This window comes from Oryctolagus cuniculus, chromosome 21, assembly GCF_964237555.1.
Source record: "Oryctolagus cuniculus chromosome 21, mOryCun1.1, whole genome shotgun sequence".
In the NCBI taxonomy this organism is placed as follows: domain Eukaryota; kingdom Metazoa; phylum Chordata; class Mammalia; order Lagomorpha; family Leporidae; genus Oryctolagus; species Oryctolagus cuniculus.
Window position 1 is genome coordinate 4,961,005 of NC_091452.1, and position 20,440 is coordinate 4,981,444.

At 64.0% G+C, this 20,440-nt stretch overlaps 1 protein-coding gene across 2 annotated transcripts in view; it reads right to left on the reverse strand.

The window, feature by feature from the left end:
* LOC103345010 (transmembrane protein 132B) overlaps positions 1–13,776 on the reverse strand; it is a 365,066-nt gene extending 351,290 nt beyond the window's left edge. Inside the window, exon 1 of one of the 2 annotated variants that reach the window (XM_070066052.1) lies at positions 13,235–13,776. In XM_070066052.1, the coding sequence (XP_069922153.1) occupies positions 13,235–13,544 (310 nt within the window). In that variant the 5' untranslated portion in view covers positions 13,545–13,776. Of the gene's footprint in view, positions 1–9,978; positions 10,435–13,234 lie in introns of those variants that run through there. The other variant, XM_070066053.1, reaches the window with a different exon arrangement.
* Between the last annotated feature and the right edge of the window lie 6,664 nt (positions 13,777–20,440).

The window sequence follows — 20,440 nt, forward strand, 5'->3', positions numbered from 1 at the left end:
CTGAGGACAGGCGCCCAGCACCCTTGCCCACTTCTCCCCCTGCACCCTGAGGACAGGCGCCCAGCACCCTTGCCCACCTCTCCCCCTGCACCCTGAGGACAGGCCCCAGCACCCTTGCCCACCTCTCCCCCTGCACCCTGAGAACAGGCGCCCAGCACCCTTGCCCACTGCCTCCCCCTACACCCCGAGAACAGGCACCCAGCACCCTTGCCCACCTCCCCCCCTGCACCCCGAGAACAGGCGCCCAGCACCCTTGCCCACCGCCTCCCGCCATCCTGGGATCTGCTTCTCCCTGCTCTCTACTTCCTCGGTGCCGGTTCTGCCTCCTGCCCTGGCTCCATCACCCCGGCTTTCCTCGATGTGGCCTCTTCAGTGGGTGCTGGCTCTGCCTGGTGTTCCTGGTGGGTGCGAAGGACACGTGCACATCTATGCGAACCCCTCAAGACGCAGAGGAGAATCAGGAAATGCCCTTGCTGGTCCCTGCCATGGAACCCCAAGCAGCGATCCGAGAGAGCAGCCCTTCTGTTTGTCCGCAGACACCTGGGGAGAGTCCTGGAGGGCGTACATAGGAACTGGGGCGGGCGCCGCGGTGCAGCAGGCTCCGCCGCTGCTCGGGACACCCACATCCCACACAGGAGTCCTGGCCACTCCACGCTTCCGACCCAACTTCCTGCTAATGTGCCTGGGCATAGCAGGTGACAGCCCAAGGACTTGGGTTCCTGCCACCCATGTAGGAGCCCTGGGTGGAGTTTCTGGTTCCTGGCCTTTGCCTGAGCCAAACCTGGTGTTGGGGGCATTTGGGGAGTGAACCAGTAGATGGAAGCCCTGTCTGTCTCTCCCTCTCCCTATCACTCTGCCTTTCACATAAATAAACAAATCTTAAAAGAAAAAGAGCCCAACCACCTCACTCCTACGGCATGCTCCTTCCGCCTGGCCCACACAGCGTGTCACAGGGGCATCTCACTTCTACAGCATTCGGGCTTCCCAGAAACTGGGGTGCCACGTCACAGCCCAGGCACCACTGAAATACAGAGGCAGATGACAGTCCAAATAGTCCCATGTTCTCAACCAGGGCAGCCAGAAGCTGCGCGCCTCACAGACAGGCTCCAGAGGCTGCAGCAGGACCAAGACGCCTGGGGCGTGGGACAGCAGCCCCCAGGGCAGGAGACCTCGCAGCACCTGCCTCTCCCAGAGTCCCCTCTGCAAAACAGCCCCGCTCTCCTCGGGCACAGTCCCCATCCCGGTCCCTGAGAGGAGCCTCCACCTGCAGCAGGGCCACACAGACCTGTCACGCAGTGCAGTCCCACAGTCCCAGGCCCAGTCTGGGCGACAACCCAAGTCGGCCCTGTAGGAGAGTCTTGGAGCTCTCACTGCGATGACAGGCTGAGGACACCCACTTTCCCTGCTCGGAGGACAGGCTGGGGCTGACCGAGGAAGCTCACCAGGCAGAGAGCGCCTGTCAGCATCAAGCCAGTGCCCAGGAAGAGAACAAGATCACACAGGAGAGCAGCTCTCCTTGGAAGGCAGGAAGCCTCTGGATCCAGCCATGCCTGAAGCCCTTCCTCTTGCAGACATGCCAGCTTCAGGAATCAGTAAACTCCATTTTATACCTGGAATCTGCGAGTCCAGACCCCAACAGGGATATACCCTGGATCCAGTCCATCATCTCAAGACTGACCCACGCTCTCAGTGCTGGAAACAAAATGTCACAGAGAAACACAGAGAAGACTGTTCATCTTTCAAACAACCCAGCAGGAAAAAAACACAAGGTCATAAAAGACAGCCACTGACTGGAGTCCCTCCAAATAGAAAACCAGTAACCATGGGCTCCCATAACACAGGTTCCCTCCAGCCTCTCTACACGGGGTCCTCAGAGTTGTAAGCCATCCAGCTTTGCCTGCAGAGTAAAAAATATCTTGCACACACATGTGCTACTATTTTTAAAATGTTACATAAACGCTACTGTAATTACCAAAACCCACTCTTTCAAAAGCATTACAGAACTGATGGCAACTTTCGATCAATATGTTTTTCTCCTTCAACCGAGAGAGATATCCAACCCACAATTCGTTTCATTCAGAGCAGCTGGGTAATTTTTCTGATATGAAAAAGCTTCCTTGTTCGTTTTGAACAAAGTCAAAATGCTGTAAACACACTATCACCGAGCAGCCCGGCTTAAGGACTAGAGAGTAGGTCGTTCTTTAGGCTTTGCAAGCCCCATGGGCTCAGTCACAAGGCTCAATTCTGCTTTCACTATGTGAATGCAGCCACAGATAGTATGTAAACAAATAGGTGTGGCTGTGTTCCAATAAAACTTTATTTACAAAAGCAGCTGAAGGGGCCAAGTTTGGTCCCCGGCCCTGGTTCGCTGGTGCCTGCTTTAATGGGTACAGAAAATAACCAGCAGCATGTCAGGGGTCAGGGAATGCACACATCTCTAAAATACGGCAGTGGGGCAAGCCTCCGCCGCGAAGCAAGCTTCTCATACAGGTGCCGGTTCAAGTCCTGGCTGCTCCACTTCTCTTCCAGCTCCCTGCTAACAGCCTGGGAAAACAGCAGAAGACAGACAAGCGCTTGGCCCCCTGTACCCGAGGGGGAGACACCCCTGGTTCCTGGCTTTGCATCGGCCCTGCTCTGGCCGGTGCCATTACAGCCACATTGGGAGTCAACCGGTGGATAGACGACCTCTCTCTCTCTCTCTCTCTCTCTCTCTCTCCCTCTCTCTCAAATAAATCTTTGTTAAAATGTCATGAACATGGATGGAGGAAGTGAAAATCTGATCGACACACTTTTCAGCCACACAGCTTTGCACTAAACAAAGCCAGTGCACCTGGATTGGCAAACCAACATTTAACTGTGCCAGAACCATCACGTCAGCACAGGAAGACAATGTGTCCTGATAGCAGTGGCTTCCGCAGGAAACGTGAACACCAAACTGAGTCCCGACTCCCTGTACCGATCCTCACTCTGCCTCTTGCCAGCAGGGCGTCCCCTGGGGCGGGCAGCGTGGCTGGATCCCAGGCCCCTGGCCTTCCGTAACAACATCACCAACCACGGGCACCACTCCCCGAGCACTGGCGAGCAGCCGCCACCTGTCGTCTCTCGAACCCCTCAGCTTCCTCCCCTGGTGACGGAGTAACAGGCCCAAAGGCAGGCCCGTCCACCCAGCCTTCTCCCAGGGCTCCCAGACAATCATACAACAGCCAAAGCCCAACTCCCAGATGAGGTCGTTTGCTAATTCCATCACCTGTGATCCTGATTCTAAGCACCGTAGTAGACATGCAGTGGGCACTGTAAATGTGTACTGGAAATTCCATCGGCAGACCCCCCCCCCCGTGCTCTTCCCAAGTCCATCCCAACCCCCGCCTGCTCCACAGCTGCCACTTTGGGCCGGGCTATCACCACGGCCCCTGCAGGTCAGCACACGGCCTTGCTCTGCTCAAACCTGCCAACACCCCCATCTCCCTCAGAGCCAAAGCCACAGTCCCTGTCCGGCCTCGCTGGCCTCTTTCCCAACCCTTCAACTTGTGGAGTCACCTCCACCTCAGGGCCTTTGCACGCCCCACCCACTCGCTCAGCACAGCCCAGCAGCCGCCTCCCTCGCCTGTCAGGGTCTCTGTCCCAGTGCCATTTTCCTGACTGCTCCTTGAAACCACAAGCCTCCCTCCTCGGGGCCTCCTCTGCCTGCTGCTTCTGCGACCCTGGAGCACTGAGTGGCATTCAGCTCACATGGCCCCATCTTCATTCGGCCGCGTGTCTTTCTCCCTCCACCTGGACGCCAGGATCTCGGCCTTCTCACCCCGGCTGTCCCACAGTGTGGAGCTCAGGGGCCGCCGTGGCAGAGGACCTGGGGAAGACGCCCAGGACCCACAGGGTCAGGCAACACGGGACGAGTGGACCACACAGGGCTCAAGGAGGGGGATGGGCAGGCAAGAGCATTCAGGGCCATTTTACAGGCAGGGAAACCAAGTCTCAGGGCCGTCAGGGAGCCAGACCAGCACTGCCCAGAACTCCCAATGTCATGGGAGACACCAGAAACCTGGACAGCTCCAAGTCCTAAATTCTGGCAATGGACAAAAACAGTCTGCAGGCCAGGGAGGGCCTCCTACTGGCCCAGAAAAGGCCTCGGCCCCCAACCCAGAAATAGCATTTTGGGCAAAATGTTTCCCTCTACCCCTCACCTCCTTCTCCTTCTGCCCATTTGGGGCTACAAGAGGAAAAAAAAAAAAAAAAGAAAGAAAGAAAGAAAAGAAAAAGCAAGCCAGCCAGTCTCGGGAAGTCTCTAAGACTCAGAAAACAGCTGCCCCTGCCCGCCCCACCCCAGGTATCCACTGACCTGGCCCCTGTGTGGGCCCGGGAGAGCCCACGGCCACAGCAGAAGGGAGAGGCAGGGAAAGGCCGAGGCCGCACACACGTCGGCAGCATGCAGCACGCAGAGGCCAGGGCCGCCCAGAGCCAGGACCTCGGGAAGGCCCCGGGGCCGGCCCCATGCTGCGTCCGTTTGCCCGGAGCCCTGGCAGGAGGCACTCAACAAGGCAGACACAGGGCTCCCCGAGTCACCGCCCAGGCACTGCACCCTGGGCTGTGGAAGGGCAGCCTCAGGGAGTGAGGACCCCAACGGGTTAACTCAGGTTAAGGCAGCAAGACGGCCTGGGCTGGCCTGTGCGATTCCACACACTCCATCACCCTCAGTAATAAAATACTGCAAATCAAATTGGACTCTATCGATCTTCGCTGTAACTATTTTGGGGCTGCCGCCTAAGGAGTGAGAATCGATCAGCTGAGGAGTCGGGGTGTCAGGGAGGGGCCTTCAGAGCGCCCCAGCTGCAGAACCAGGCTGTGTGGCCGGAGAAGACGCTGGAATCCAATCCAAAAGGCCGTGCGGCCTGCCCATGGCAGGGAGGGCCCGAACTGCCCCGGGGGAGCACGCGTGCAGCGGGAAATCGGGCACGCACCACCCCACGTCCCTTCCCCCCGAGGCTCGTGTGTCCCTGCTCCGGTCCCTCCCTCCACACAGCCACAGCTCCTCACAGCGTGACTTCACTGCTTTACCCCCTGCCGTGGCCCAGCGGCTTAGCACAAGCTCACACATGTCTGCTGGATGGACGCATGCGTGCACAGGCTAGCAGCATCCATTGCGTGTTTGCTGTGTGCCGGGCACTGGGCAAGAACCTCACTGGGATTGGGATTTGCTTTCCTTCTGCCTGGAATCCCTCCTCCAGGTTTGTTCTTTCTGGTCACTGAGGTCCTATACGAGATCATGGCTGCCGCCTCCGGGAAGACTTCCTGGATGAACCCCTCACTCCCCGTCCCTTCCCTTGCACTTGGAGTGCCGGCTGGGATTTTGCTCTTGGTGTATTTGTGGGCTCCTTGTCTGTCTTCCTGCCCTACCCCGTCTGCCCTAGAATCCAAGTTGCTGAGATCACAGACACCCAGGCCTTAGGCCAGGGAAACTGAGGCAAAACTCCAGGACAAGGAGGCACCATCTGGGACACAAATCAAGAGCTCTGGGGAAGAGAGCCCACCCGGCCATTCATTGTCTGTGCTGTCCTGAGCCAAGCCCTGGTTCCTCCAGCTGGGGACCCCTCCTACCCCCAACCTCAACAGCTGCCCCAGAGCCCTGCACCATCAGGCAGTGAGAAAGCACCATGCAGGTGTCTGGGTCAGCCCTTCCCTCCTCGCCTCTGGCTCCCAGCCCTTCCCAGAGACTTTGCTGTGGGCTCCCAGCCTTACCTACCCACACCCTGAACAGATTCACAACCTCTTCGTTGCTGGAGCCCTCCAACTTTGAGATCCACAGGGCCCATTTTACAGATGGAGAAACTGAGTCTTGGAGCTCTCACACAGTCCCAGATCTCCCAATCTCTTGAGGGAAGCTGGAAACCGGGTTATAAGATGGGCTCCCCCTGCCCTTATTTAGCACTGGCAGCTAACAGAAGTCCACAGGCCTGGCATGGCCCAGAGGAAGCCAGCAGCCCTCTGCCACCCTCCACGTCTGCCCAATCTCCCCCAGACGCCCAAGGCTCTTGACCCAGGAGGTTTGGGAAGGCTTCTCACGAAAGATCCAACTTGCCCCTCAACTCAAGACACAGCCCATAATCCCATCAGTCCAAACTAGTCTCAAAATCCATAAACTGTCCCCCAAAATTCAATGCCCAGGAACACAGAATGTGCAACAAGCCACCGCTCGAGGCTCACATCTGTGCCCTACCACCTGCTGGCTGGGCGGCTTCTGCCAGTCATGTTAGCTCTCTGGGCCACAGTCTGCTCCTCTGTCTAAAGGGACAAATAGAAGTCCCACCCCACGAGGGAGATCCAATGGAGCGAAATCCACACAGGGTCAGGATGTGCTGTGGGCAGGGCCTGTCACTGCATGTACTGCGAATTCCAAGTCATCAGAAGGGCAGGAGCCCCAGGGAGAAGAGGGGGAGTCACCTGCCAGCATCTCGCCCTGAAACGTTGTCACCGGACCCTCCAGGATACAGGCCTCTGACGAACGCCCAGTGGCCAGCAGAGTGGGCTCCAGCCTGTTTGATTCTGGTGCCTCTGAAGCTGAGTTCACACTGGTAGATTTATTTGTGGCAGAGAGGGAGGGAGCGCCAAGGAGGGCAGGCCCTCAGACAGGCCCGCCCAGGTGGTGGCAGGGTGAGCCCGGCTTGTCCAGGGCCCTGCACACCATCCTGTGCCAGGCCACGCCACGGCTCTGGTTTACAGGTGGCAGGTTAGGCACGGAAGTGGCCTGGCTGGAATCCGGAATCCTGAGTCTGTAGCACCTCAGGCAAGTTACTCAGCGTCTCTGCGCCTCGACAAATGCCAGTGGAGGCGGCAGTGTGCAGCACAGGGGTGCGGCAGAAGCGCCCGCCGCCTCACGGCCCCACTCGTGGCTTCGGCCCTGCCGAGCAGCGGCCATTCTCCTGCCTGGGTGCTCAGATGAGACCCCACACCTCCCAGAGAAGCTCCTTGCCACGGGATCAGGGACGTCCTGGGCTGGGAACGTGGAACAGGGGAGGTGGGAGCCCCGATCGGACACCACTCACCCGGGGCCCCGAGCGAGACGCTCCTGCGGCCCAAGCCGCCTGCTTCCTGTCTGCAAAGAGGACTGCAGACGACTTCCTGCTCTGCATGTCACTTCACACACTCCGCTGGAGCGGTGGGGGCCGCTGGCGCCCGCCCACACCAGAAGACCAGGTGCCCCCATCTTCCCACGGGTCTGAGAACAGTCACAGAATCCCAGAGCTCAGCGGGAGCCGGACCCTCTCCATCCCCATTCAAGCTGAGGCCCAGAGAGAGGAAAGGAGCCACCCAGCCGCACAGGCCCTGGGCACTCCTCTGGGAACAAGGCCCTAGGAGGGCTGTGCTGGCCGGAGACCACCCTGCCAGACTTCACGGCAACAAACAAGGGCTTCTCTTTCCTTCCTGGGTCATGGCAACCACCGTGCTCACTGCTGGCTACAGGCACCAGGGCTCGAGCACAAGCCCCACGCCCCTTCCAGCTCCCAGCGTCGGTGGGAGGAGGGGATACGCAATGATTTACTCTGGGAACCTCCACTGGGCCACCAGTAAATCACTGGGGGAGGCGACGCCATTTGCATACCGCCCCCAGCACCACACACAGGCAACCTCCCCTTCCCAACCTGTTGGAAGGAAGAAGAAATATGCCCCTGCACACCAAGGTGCCAGGCACCTCTGCCATCACGCACAATGTCTCCCTCCCAACACCTGCCATCCCCGCTGCTCGCATGGCCTCTGGGGGGGGGGGGTGCTCCACCCACCCATTGCTAGACAACCCCCCCAGCATAATGGGTCAATGGAGCAAGACACATCCATTCTCCCCAGCAGGGACTGTAACCGCACCGCTAATTTGCAAAGCCACCGCGCGCACAAAAGTGGCTTGAATAATGGGGCCCCCTGGTTGCTAGGCGGGGGGTGTGCTGGCTCTTACCAAGTGCAGCTCCGTATGTTTGAGCACCCGCTACCTCTTTACCATGGCAGCTGCCCACGCAGGCAGAGAAGAAGCCCCAGGGCGCGGGGTGCGGGGTGCACCAGGAGCCCACGGCCTGGCCTCGGAACCCCTCCGGCCACCCCCCCAGCTTTGGCAGCCTGCTCCAAAATCACTGCAAACCCTCACAGCGCAGCAGTAAGTCCTAGTGACCTCCTCTGGACCTCTGACCACGTGGAGGGAGCCAAGGATTTTTCAGGAATTCCAGCCTGGGGGGGGTGGAGTTGGGTTTTTTTTGGGGGGCGTGAGGGAGGGGTGCGGAGTTGCCAGTTCTGTGACCTTGTGCTAAACACAGAGTTCCCAGACTACCGTGTACTCGGCAGGGCCTGGGCATCCCGCAGACACTCGCTGGGGGGCGCAGCAGGTTTCAGGGGGGTTCACACCCTCTCCCCTCCCGAGCCCAAGGCTCTCGGCTTGTGGGAGGGAGGCGTCCTCAGGTCCTCCCAGCAGCATCAGACAGCTCCTCCAGCCCATCCCAGACACCTGCCGACCCCCTGGAGAAGCAAACTAGACCCAAAAGTGCCACCCAAGTGCAAAGGGCCTTGCCCTCTGGGCAGAGGTCGAGGCTTTCGCTGGCCCCGCCCTGCCCCAGCAGCGCCCGCAGGTGCACCGCAGAGCGAGGCCGGCAAAACAGCTCCCCGCGCTGCCTGTTAGCCAAGCAGACTGAGGCCGCAGCCGCGCCAAGCACAGAAGCACTCCAGGCTGAGCCAAAGCCGACGCTGCCGGCATCTGGGAGAGAAGGGCTTCCCCTGCCCAAGGTCTGAGCGAATCTCCGGGGTCACTTCAGGGCACCTCGGAGGAAGCGGGTGTGGACTTCTTCCTGGCGAACCCATCCCCCGCCCTCCACCGCACCCTGGCCAGCGCAGTCGGAACTCAGGAGTTGAAGTTGTCCTTCTCCTCCCGCAGGCGGTGGGTGGTTTGTTGAGGAAATGGGGAGAGATGCTCAGCGGGAGCGATCGGCTCCCTGATCTCGGGTTCTGCTCTGAAAGGCCGGGACCGAGCTCTCGGTCGCACCCGATTGAGTTCCCGGTTCCTCTGAGCCTTCGGCGTTTTCTCCAGGGCTGGGGTGGGGGAGGGGAGGAGCCATCGCCTGGAGGGTGGGCTCGTCTGGACCCGACAGGCAGCCACACCGACGTGGCCGAGGGCTTTGCAAACTCCAGCCCAGGCGGAAAGGACCCGGCTCTCTTGCTTTCCCCACTCACGGCTGCGCGGGTGCCAGCAGGGCGCTGGGCTCGCTGGTACCCAGGCAATGGCTCTGAACATCGCCACGTTCCAGGCAGCCCTGCGCGCCGGGCTTCCTGGCCAGTCCTGCGGTCAGGGCGCCGGGTCAGCCCAGGTTTTCCAGGAGGCGAGCTGTGGGCTGCACCTTGGCCAAGACGAGGAGGCCACCTGGAGCCGGGGCACATTCCAGGGAGAGCCGCGAGGCGCGGGGAGGGGCTGCGGGCAAGCCAGACAGCCGGGCGAAAGGACCTCAAGGCCCCGCAGGTGTCCGGGGAACGCAGGGCCACGCGACAGTGGGGAGTGGGGAGCGGGCAGCTGGGAAAAAGGCACCAAGCTCGGACGCCCGCCGTGCCCCAGCCGAACCCCGCAGGAAACAGGTCCTGGGAGATGCTGGCCCACGGCGAGGCGGAGAAGGGGCTAGACTCCCTGAGGCGCGCCCCCACCCGCCCTGAGACTGGGAGCATTCCCGTCTGCGCCCGGTGCGCCCTGAACGCATCCGCAGGGACGCGAGGTGTTCGGGGAAGCCGACAGGCAGGCTCCGGCACCGGGGCCCGGGTTCCCAGGGTCTCCCCAGACCTGTCCACGTCAGGGAGATGCAAGCTGCCAGGGACTTGAGAAGGAGGCAGCCCGGTTCGGGAGCCAACTTTGTGCACGGCGGTCGGGGTCGGGGTCGGGGTCGGGGTCGGGGTCGGGGTCGGGGTCGGGGTCGGGGTCGGGGCCGGGGTCGGGGTCGGGGCCGGGGCCCGGGGACGAGTTACCTGGGCACCGGAGCGCAGTCAGCGCCAGCAGGAGCCCGAGCGGCGGCGCCCGGCCCGGGGGCGGCATGATCCTCGGCGAGCGGTGGGCGCGGCGCGGGGCTGCTCCTCTCGCGCGCCCGGCCTGGCCCGCGGCTCCCGGGAGCAGCCCCCGGAGGCTACGCCCGGGCGCCAGGCATGGCTCGCTCCCAGCGCGCCGCTCCTCCCCAGACGCAGGCGCCGGGGCTGGCGGCGCTTCCTCGGCTGCGCCTCTGCGCGCTCTCCTGGGCTCGGCCGTGCGCGGCTGGCGAGCTGGGGGCTGCCCGGGCTCAGCACCCCGCGCCCTCGCCGGCTGCCCAGCACTTGGCTGGAGTTGTGCGGCCCCCGCCGCCGCCGCCGCCACCACCGCCGCCGCCGCCGCCGCCGCCGCGGCTCCCGCGCCCCAGCGCCCGTCCCATCCCGGTCGCGCCGCCGCCGCCTCTGCCAGCGCCAGCTGCCGGCCGCCCCTCGAGCCGGCGAGTGAGCGAGCGAGCGAGTGCGGGGATGAGGGAGGGGGCGGCGCGGCGAGGGAGGGGCCGGGGAGGCGGGGGAGGGGCCCGCAGCCCAGGGCCGGGGCACCAGGCAGCCGCCGGGATAGGCAGTGGGACGTGCCAGTCCGCGGTGGCCGGGGTTGGGGGGGGGGGGGAGGGCGCCGGACGCGGACGCGGAGGCCTGGGGACACCCGCGGGCTGGGGCGGGGGACGGGGGCCGCAGGAGGGGCGCGAGGGCGCGGCGGTGGTCTGGTCCCCAGGTAGATGGGGGCGTGTTGGGGCGTAGCGGTGGGCGTTCCCAAGGTTGAGGGGCTGGGGAGTTAGGGCCGGGTCCTCGGGATGGGATTGTTGACGTTCGGAGAGGTGTCGCCAGGGGCAGGCCCCGCGACTCAGCAGGCAGCGGGTGAGGCGCTCGCCGTGGCCCGGCCCGGGGGCTGCGGGGGAGGGCAGCAGGGCCGGCTCCCGGGGCCTGGGGCAGCTCACACTGGGGGCGGTGGGATCGAGGGCGTCCTGGGGCTGTCCACCGGGTGAGAAGACCCTCGTTCCCCCGAGCGGGAGGCCTGAAGAGCGCGCAGCGGCGGCCAGGGGCTGGGTCCCCCGGCGAGGGCGGGGAGGAGAGCCCTACGCAGCGACGCGCGTGCAGGGATCTGGTGCGGGGCAGGGGCTCCCGCGCGGTCAGATTCTTCCCCGTAGCGAGCAGGGCCCCAGCCAGAGGCGGGGCGGGAAGGTCATCCCTGCCAGGGTGGCCAGGAACCCTAGGACCCAGCACCCGCTGCTGCTCCCGAGTGCTCCACCCCCGACTCCCGCGAAGCGGCGGGGGCGACCCCCGAAGGCGTGCCTGGGGGAGCAGGCCCTGGCGGGGGAGGGTCCCAGCACCACCACAGCCCGTCAGACGGGCCCCTGGCCCCAGTGTCTGTTTTCCATGAAAAAGTGGGTCAAACTCTGGGTAAACAGTCAATAAGGCGGCGTGGGGCGAGGAACAGATACACAGGGAAGGCACTGGAGTCTCCCACGTGCAGCCTGGGGACGGCACTGCTTCCCCGGCCCAGCCTCAGTTTCCCCATGGCACCACCTGTTGTCCTGCCCCCCAGGAACTCCTGGGAAAGCACGCATCACCCCCACCATTATGGCGGTCATTAGCCGCAGCCGACGGGGCGGGGGGGGGGGGCAGCTCCCACCACAACGGCCCCCCTCCACGGCTGGGAGGGGATGGAGGGGCGCCGGCACCTGCCTCATTAGCACAGACGAGCTCATTAGAGGAGGCAGCACTGGGCTCCTCTCAGAAGGGAGAAAGCCGGGGGCAGGGGCCGGGCCACATTCCAGGTTAATTAGGAGACAGGCTCCCTGCGACAGGACCCCCCTCCTGGGCCAAGCCCCCTCAGGGCAAGGCCCCCCCGCAGCGGGACAAGGCGACCGGAAGTCTCTTTGGGTCTGGGGGGAGGGTCCTTGTGAAGGCCCCCACCCCGTCCCCACCCCCTGGGACCCCCTGGGGACCCAGCCGCCCCAGCCAGCGGGCCTCTGTCCCCACTCCCTCAGACCGAGGCATCTCAGGCCAGGGGTGACAATGACGAATGGATCTCCAGGGCTCCCACTCCCGGGCCGTCACGTGGCCAGCAGGGGGGAGCCGCAGCAGGAGTGACCAGGGTCAGGCCACGGCGAGTCCCGTGTGTCATGGGAAGCAGGTCAGTGAGGGCTTCGGTCTGGGGCGCAAGATCCAAAGTCACCCCCCTGCAGGCCCGGGAGCATTCTGCTGTTGGGGGGAGGGGACCAAGTCCCTAAGCCTGGGCCACAGCACACAGCCATGCCTTCCTGTCCCTGTCCGGGCACACAGGCGACTCTGCAGCTGGCTGTCCACGCCCCCGCTGTGCGACTGTGAACCAGGCCATCGCCCTCTCGGAGCCCATGCGTGAGCCCATGATTTTGATCAGGGCCCCTGTGTCTCCCGTGGGGACCATCTCTGGAGCCGCTGTGCGCAGGAAAGTCCTCTTCCGAGCTCCTGGAGGGCTCGAAGCAGGCCTGAGGGGCTGGCAGCTGCGGGTGGGAAACCCAGGACCGGGCAGGGTCCTCCTAACCCCACCGCCACCTACCCAGACCCTCCCTCCGGGAGCCTGCAGGGCTCAGACCCCGGGGCAGCACCCTGTGGGTTCCGCGGCCCCAACGCCCCCACGGAGGCCGGGTCCGGCAACTACGGAGAGCGGATCCGAGTGAGAGTGCATCCGCGCCCCGCCGGCCCCGCCACCCCGACCCAGCGGGCGGCCGCCCCCAGCAAGGCCTTCCCCGCCCCCTTCGCCGCCCTCGGCCCACGCGCCGCCGGCGACGGGCGAAGAGCAACACTGCCATCTCGCGGCGACCGCTGGCGCTGCAGGCTCGGCCGGGGAAGGACGTCGGGCCCGGCGCGGGCGCGAGGCCCAGCGTCTTCCCGCGCGCCCCCGGCCCGCCGTCACCCCGCTCGGCGGCAGCCCTCGCCCCGGCCGCGGCGCGGCGGTCCTCGGGGCAGACGGGGCTGGCAAGCGAGGTCCCCCACGGCCTCGCGTGTCTGCGGTCACTGCGTGTTTCCCGTCGTGCACGCTGGCCCGTGCCGGAGCCCGGGGCGCGGGGCCTGGATGGCGGCGACCCCCAAAGCCCAGTGACGGCGGGACCGGAAGGGAGACCCCCAGCCGGGGGAGGCCCCGGGCAGGAAGCGGCCCCACGACCTCCCCAAGCCCCGCAGCCACGTGCGTCCCCGAGGGCTCGTCCACTCGGAAGCTTACCCTCCGTGTCGGCTCCCGCGAGCGTCCACCGCGTGTGTGTGACCCGCACCTGGACGCCTCGCGGACCACGTGTCCCACTCACCCACCGAGACCCGCACGGCCGGCCGCGTCCTCGCCTCAGCCCAGGGCCCGCGCTGCACGTGCAGCCCTGCCTTCCCGCCCTCCTCTGCTGGCAGACACGTGACCCAGGGTGGCCAATGAGAGCTGGGGGCGGATCATGTGACAGCGGCAAGGGGCCTCTGCGCCTGCGTGCTTGCGGCCTGGCCGCCTGTGGCGTGAGGGTGTGAGGGGCAGGGCTGGGGCAGCCCATCGTGGCCTCGAGGCGCCGGCAAGCCCTCGCGGGCCGCGGACGCAGGGTGGGGCGGGAGCGCTGCTCTGGACTCCGGCTCCTTGGAGCCTGGACGCTGCTGTGTGGGTGTGCAGGGCCCCGGGTGGACCCTGTGGCCTCAGTGCTGGCCACGGGGACGGAGTGGTCAGCAAACGTAACAACAGAGAACCCCGTTGCTTTTTCCACTGGCTTTATGAGGGATGAGTTACTTTGCAAATTCTGTGTTCCTGGCAGAAACTCAAAGATACAAATATTGAAAGTGCACAACCCCCATCCTCGGGAGAGAAACGATTCCAAGATGCTAATGAGCGTCACTCCGGGACTTTCACGGACCACCGTTCGGGCCGCGCGGTCCCAGCCTCCTTCCGGCCCATTCAGGTGCCCGCCCGGAGGATCACTGGGAGCCCTGCGTGGTCGCTGTGCAGCAGTCAAGGCCACCAAGTTTTCCACCGAAGAAGCCGCAGCCGTGGGTGGGCCCTTGGCACAGCAGCCAAGACCTCCGCTCGGGATGCCCGGCCTCGAGGCCCCGCTCCGCTTCCAACGTCAGCTTCCTGCCAGCGGGCGCCCTGGGAGGCGCTGGCCAGTCCTCGGGTCCCCGCGGGCCTCGTGGGAGACCCAGAGCGAGACCCAGAGGGAGTCCTGGCTCCTGGCTTTGGCTTGAGATTCTCTCTCTCCCCCCTCCCTTTCTCTCTCACTCTCTCTCTCTTCCTCCCCTTTCTCTCCCTCCCTCCCTCCCTCCCTCCCCCATTCCCCCTCTTTCTCTCTCGCTCTCTCCTCCCCCCTTTCTCTCTCTCCCCCCTCCCTTTCTCTCTCACTCTCTCTTCCTCCCCTTTCTCTCCCTCCCTCCCTCCCTCCCCCCCTTCTCTTTCTTCCCCCCTTCTCTCCCTCCCCCCTCCCTCCCTCCCCCTTCTCTCACTCTCTCCTCCCCCCTTTCTCTGCCTCCCTCCCTCCCCCCTCTTCCCCCCTTTCTCTCCCTCCCTCCCTCCCCCCTCTTCCCTCTCTCTCTCCCCCTTTCCCTCCCCCCTCTTCCCTCTCTCCCCCTTTCCCTCCCCCCTCTTCCCTCTCTCTCTCCCCCTTTCCCTCCCCCCTCTTCCCTCTCTCTCTCCCCCCTTTCTCTCCCTCCCCCTCCCTCCCTCCCCCTTCCCTCTCTCTCTTCCCCCTTTTCTCTCCCTCCCCCTCCCTCCCTCCCCCCTCTTTCCCTCTCTCTCTCTTCCCCTACTTTCTCTTTCACTCTCGCTCACTCGCTCACTCTCTCTCGTCTCACAAGTAAAAACAAACACATCTTTAACAAGGAGAGTCTTCCTCGTGCACCACTGCGTGTGTCCTCCCGAGAAAGGAAGCCGTCGAGAGCGGGCGGCCAGCCCCGCTGGCTCCGTCCTGATTCCCGGTCTCCAGACCCCCCCGCCCCGGGCATCAGAGGTTTCCTCTCCAGGCATCAGCTCATTGCACGTGGGGGACGCACAAGTCTCAAGGAAACCCAGAACCATGAAGTCCCCTCCGCTTTCCACTGCACCGGCACCGAGCGTGGTGTTCTAACCCCCGCACTCTGCTCCGGGTGCGGGGAGCCCTAACCACGCCTAGGCAGGAAAGGAAATGGCCAGCAGCTACGGCTGGGGTCCAGAGAGCTGAGACCACAGCCCATGGTCCTGGGGCCCTGCACGAGGACCCCAGCCCTGGGCCGCCCAGCAGCCACGCGCCTCATCACGCGTCACAACGACCTCACCGCGGCCGGCGCTGAGGCATAGCAAGTCAAGCCGGGGGGACCATGAGGCCTGATCTGTCCCAAAAGTGCCGCTCCGGGGCTCACCAGCCAGGCTGGGCGCACACCCCAGCTTCCTGCCTGGCTCTCCCACCTCCTGCTGACCCTGTTGTCCGGCTGCAGTTCCGTCCAAAGTTCTGCAACCAAATTCTCCATCCCGGCACAGATCCTAGCGGCCACCTTGGGTCAGCTCCGGCTGGGGGCGGGGGCTGCTGGGAACACGAGCAGGGAGGAGGACAACTCCGGGGTGGGACAGGGGCGGAGACCAGGACAGCTGACCCACCACTGCCCCACGGACCACGGATGCCCTGTAGACGACCTTGGACGCGGCACCTGGGGGGCTGGTGTGCTCAGGCTGCGTGACCCCAGCAGGGGCCTGGGGCCTCGCCGTGGGCCGGACCCGCCCCTGCACCCCAGTCCCTCGGGTTCTCTGTGCAGGGCCGGGCAGTGGGGCCGCGTCAGGCTCTGCAGACCACGGCACCACTGTGCCATTTTCTGTTATTTTCCCCCAACCATTGAAAACTGCAAAGGCTGAGCCTGATAGAGACAGGCTGGGTCAGACCGCCAGGCCAGAGGCTGCTGGCCCCTCTCCAGGAAGTGGCCCTGCTGGTCTCCTGTGAGCCCAGGCTGACCCAGTCACCCCCCCCCCAGCTGTCCCGGGAAGCTGCTGGCGTGTCTCCAGGACAAGCAAAGCAGGGTCTTGGGCGCCACCCACCAATGACTTCCCCAAGTTCAGGTGTTCGGGATCCGCCCCCACTCTGCCAAGGAGAGAGACGGGGCCCAGAGAGGCCCACTCACCGGACTGAGGTGACACAGCTAACGAGAGGCAGGGGTCCCGCCCTGCACCCCAGAATTCTCTTCCCCTGCTAGGTGTGCGGGGCTGGGGGCGGCCCTGAGGCCAGCAGGCGCCCCCCACCCCAGCGAGGGCTCCCACAGCTAAAAGCAGAGGCTGTGAACACTAAATATAACCGCCACAGCGCCTCGCGGCAGCCGGGCCCATTGCATAACGAGGTTGCTGGGGAGGCAGACTTGCGCCTGCTCAGGTTGCTCCAAAAAGAGAGAAAAACACATCAAGGAAATTAAAACTGTCCTTGTGCCTCCATCGTTCAGGCCCCGAGCAGGCCCTGCCGTGGGCAAAGCATCCAGGAGCCAGCAGTCCCTGTGCCTGGGAGGGTGACGCCCCCCGTGGGGAGCCAGGCCAGAAACCGAAACACCCGAAACACCGGGCAGAGCCCCCGGCAGGTGGAGGGAGAGCAGCACAGGGCAGGAACACAGCAGAGCAGGGGAGGGAGTCTGCAGAGGGCCTGGGACAAGGACTCGTCGGGGGAGGCAGTGACACCGCCCATCCTGGGAGGGGGCATCCAGCCCAGTGGTTAAGACCCCTGCACCCCACATTAGAGTGCCCAGGCCAGATTCCCAGCTCCAGCGCCTGACTCCAGCTTCCGACCAATGTAGACCCTGGGAGGCAGCAGCCAGGGCGCCGCCACCCTCAGGAGGGAAGGCTGCACGCACCCCTGGTTCCTGCCTGCACACCCCCCTGGCTGCACACCCCCCTGGCTCCTGGCTGCACACACCCCTGGTTCCTGGCTGCACACCCCCGTGGCTCCTGGCTGCACACCCCCCTGGCTGCACACACCCCTGGTTCCTGGCTGCACACGCCCCTGGCTGCACACACCCCTGGTTCCTGGCTGCACACGCCCCTGGCTGCACACACCCCTGGTTCCTGGCTGCACACGCCCCTGGCTCCTGCCTGCACGCACTCCTGGCTGCACACTCCCCTGGCTCGTGGCTGCACACCCCCCTGGCTCCTGGCTGCACGTACCCCTGGCTCCTGGCTGCACACCCCCCTGGCTGCACACTCCCCTGGTTCCTGGCTGCACACCCCCCTGGCTGCACACCCTCCTGGTTCCTGGCTGCACACCCCCCTGGCTGCACACCCCCCTGGCTCCTGGCTGCAGCCCCGGCCGCTGTGGCATTGGAGGAGTGACCTGGCAGACAGGGACTCTACGTCTGTCCGTCTCTTAAATAAATAAATAAAGACAGCCAACCTTAAAAGGCATACATGAAGGCCTCTAGTTTGGGGGTGGGGGGATTGCAGGCCCCACGGCTGGAAGCAAACGGCTCCTGGCAAGCAGAGGGCAGAGCTGCAGCCGCCCGGAGCACACAGGGCTGGGCCGGGCCAGCAGGGAAGCAGTCTCTGTGTGGAGGCCGAAGGAGGCTGGGCGCCAGGATCCCTGCCCGAGAGGCCCCAGGGCTGCGAGTGGCCTTGAAGAACGGAGGTCACTCTAGGCGACCCTTAGAAGAGAGGGAGGCACTCAGAGCCAGGACAGCGTCCTATCTGGCTCGGAAGGGCCAGAGCCGGCGACAGGAGCCAGGGCACCTGGCCACAGGGACCTCCCACTCACCAGGACCCCTCAGAGGAGCCGCAGGACCCCCGCGCTTGGAAGAGGATCCCGGGTGCAGAGGACGCGGGCGCGGTGCAGACCGAGACCCTGACCCACAGGGCCACAGCGGCTGCCGACTGCGGCCGCTGAGTTCGGGACGCTGTGCTGGGCAGCGGGAGAACGCTGAGGCCCGGGCACCAGGGTGCAGGGACCCACCTGCACACCAGCCCCCACCCTCAGATTCCCATCCCTGGAAACAGACGGCGGAGGCAAGGCTGGCAAGTCGGTGGCAGAGGCAGGTGAGGCCCTGAGCACCAGGAACACCCCCGCCCCAAGACAGCGCCTCAGCCACACAGGCTCCTCCACCCCCAGCCCTGTGCTGGAGCTCCCTGGATGGCCTGCCTGCAGCACGCATGCCCATTCCCACCCCAGGGCCTTGGCACCTGCCGCTGCCCTGCCCAGAACACGTCTCCTGCAGATGGTCACACGGCTGGCCTCTTCCCCTGTTCCCGGGGCCTCCTGAAACCCCACCGCCTCCTCCGACCACCGTGGAAAGCAGCCCTCGCCACCAGGGCCTGACGCTCTTCCCAGCGCGGGCCGCTCCCGGGGATGGTCTGATTCGCTCGCTGGCTGGGGACACGCTTGCCCGTGGAGGACGCGTCCAGGACCTCATGGGCTATGTCTGTTCCGCTCAGGGCAGCCGATCCTAAAGCACCCGACGGCCGAGTGATTGGAAAATTCCTCTTAGCCGTCTGACTTGGCTTTGTCGCTTCTCTGGGGCGGGGGGAAGCAGTGGAAATGGAATAATTCATAGAAAAATGGAAATCCTCAGCAGCAGCGAGACACACATTTGCATAATGACAAGCATCTGAGTTAGAATTCCACCTCCGAAGTGAGACTCCCCTCATCACACACAGGCGGACCCCACGGCAGCGCCCACATAGGAGGTGCAGCCGGCACAGGGGGACCCACGTCCTACAGGGCCTCTCTCCACAGAACCGTCCACCCTCCTCCTCCCATCCCCGCACTCTGTCTGCAGTGGGAAGGCAAAACACGTGTCTCCTGGCCTCCCCCGCAAACCCCACTTCTGTCCCGAGATGACAGGAAAGAGGCCTGGAGATGACCGGCTAATATACTGAGGAAGGGACAGAGGTGCCTGCCCAGGCCTTACCCTCTTTTCCTGCTTGAATTACATCCTTGATGGCTGGAGGCACAGCAGCCACCTTGTGACCACAAGGAGAAGCCCAAGAGACTCACAGAGTGCTGTGGCCATTATATCATCAAGCCGCTTTATCAACACCAGAGAACAATCGCCTCTAGAGTTCTTGGGTTGTGAGAAAATGGCATCTTGGCCACAGCAGTGAGGGTTCCTGTTATCTGCAAGCAAAAGCATTGCCTTGCGAAGTGCCAGCTGCGGGGTACAGACAGCCCCACGTACGTAAATGAAATTTTGTCTCTCTCCGAAGCAACTGAATATCCACAATGTGACCTCACCATCACGAAACCCCCGAGAGCCTCCCTGGGCAGACCTGAGATCCCCGATGACCAGGGGAGAAAGCTGAGGTTCAGAGAGGTCAGGTGAGTGCCAAGCATCACACAGCATCCACGGAAACTCGAGACTTGGAGCTAAGAAGTGGACGTCCCATTTCCCAGCCCGGGGCCTGCAAAGGGACCAGAACCTGTGACAGGAAGTGGATCCCTGGGCTATCACGTGAACCCACCGTCAGCTTCTGCTTCAGGCGCAGGGAACACTGCTGACCCCAATTAGAGTCCAGGATCGGAGCCTGTGCTGTGGGGTAGCTGGTAAAGCCACCATCTGCAACGCCCACATCCTGTTGGACACTGGTTCCAGTCCTGGCTTCTCCACTTCTGCTCTAGCTCCCTGCTATGGCCAGGGAAAGCAGCAGCAGATGGCCCAAGTGCTTGGGCCCCTGCACCCGCGTGGGAGGCCGGGAGGTAGAAGATGGCCCAAGCCCTTGGGCCCCTGCACCCGCGTGGGAGGCCGGGAGGAAGCTCTTGGCTCCTGGCTCTGGCCTGATGGGCGGAGGTGGATGCAACACCTGCAGAAAGAAAACAGAACCGCAGGGCCCCGACTCATCAGCTCTCAGCCAGGGCACCATGACGACCTCGAGAGCACTCCTGTCCCCGCGGCCGCGTGGGGATTCACCTGGGCGCGGCAGGCTGGCTGGGCACGGATCCCACTGGCTGGATGCTCGGCCCCATCGAGCAGAACGGAGCTGCGTGGTGGCACTCGGGTGACATCTGACTCGCCAAGCCAAGCCAAGCCCTCTGAGCTCCCCTGCCTTCTCGCCGGCGCCCAAGGACACTTCGCAGGAAGCTGCGAGGACACTGTGCAGGCGATGCTGACCAGGAGTACCCCTGGAAGTATGGTTTCCAGGACCCTAGAAGTGGGTGAGGCGTGAGAGGCAGGCAGGACCTCGCTCCACGCAGGGTGCAGGACCCAGGGCTCTCGGGCACACGGAAGGCGTCGGCTCACAGGGCTCGTGTGGTGGATGGCTGGACCAGAGTCAGTGGCAGCCGGGGTCATGGAGCTGAGGCAGACGGCCAGCCTGGAGAGGATTCTCAGTGGTGAACGCACCCCACCCCTGCAGGGTCCCCCAGAAGCACCCACAAAGCACTTCCTAGCCCAAGATTTATTTAGTTACTTACTTGAACGTCGGAGTGACACACAGAGATAGCTGTTCCAACTGCTGTTCCCTCCCCAAGCGGCCACA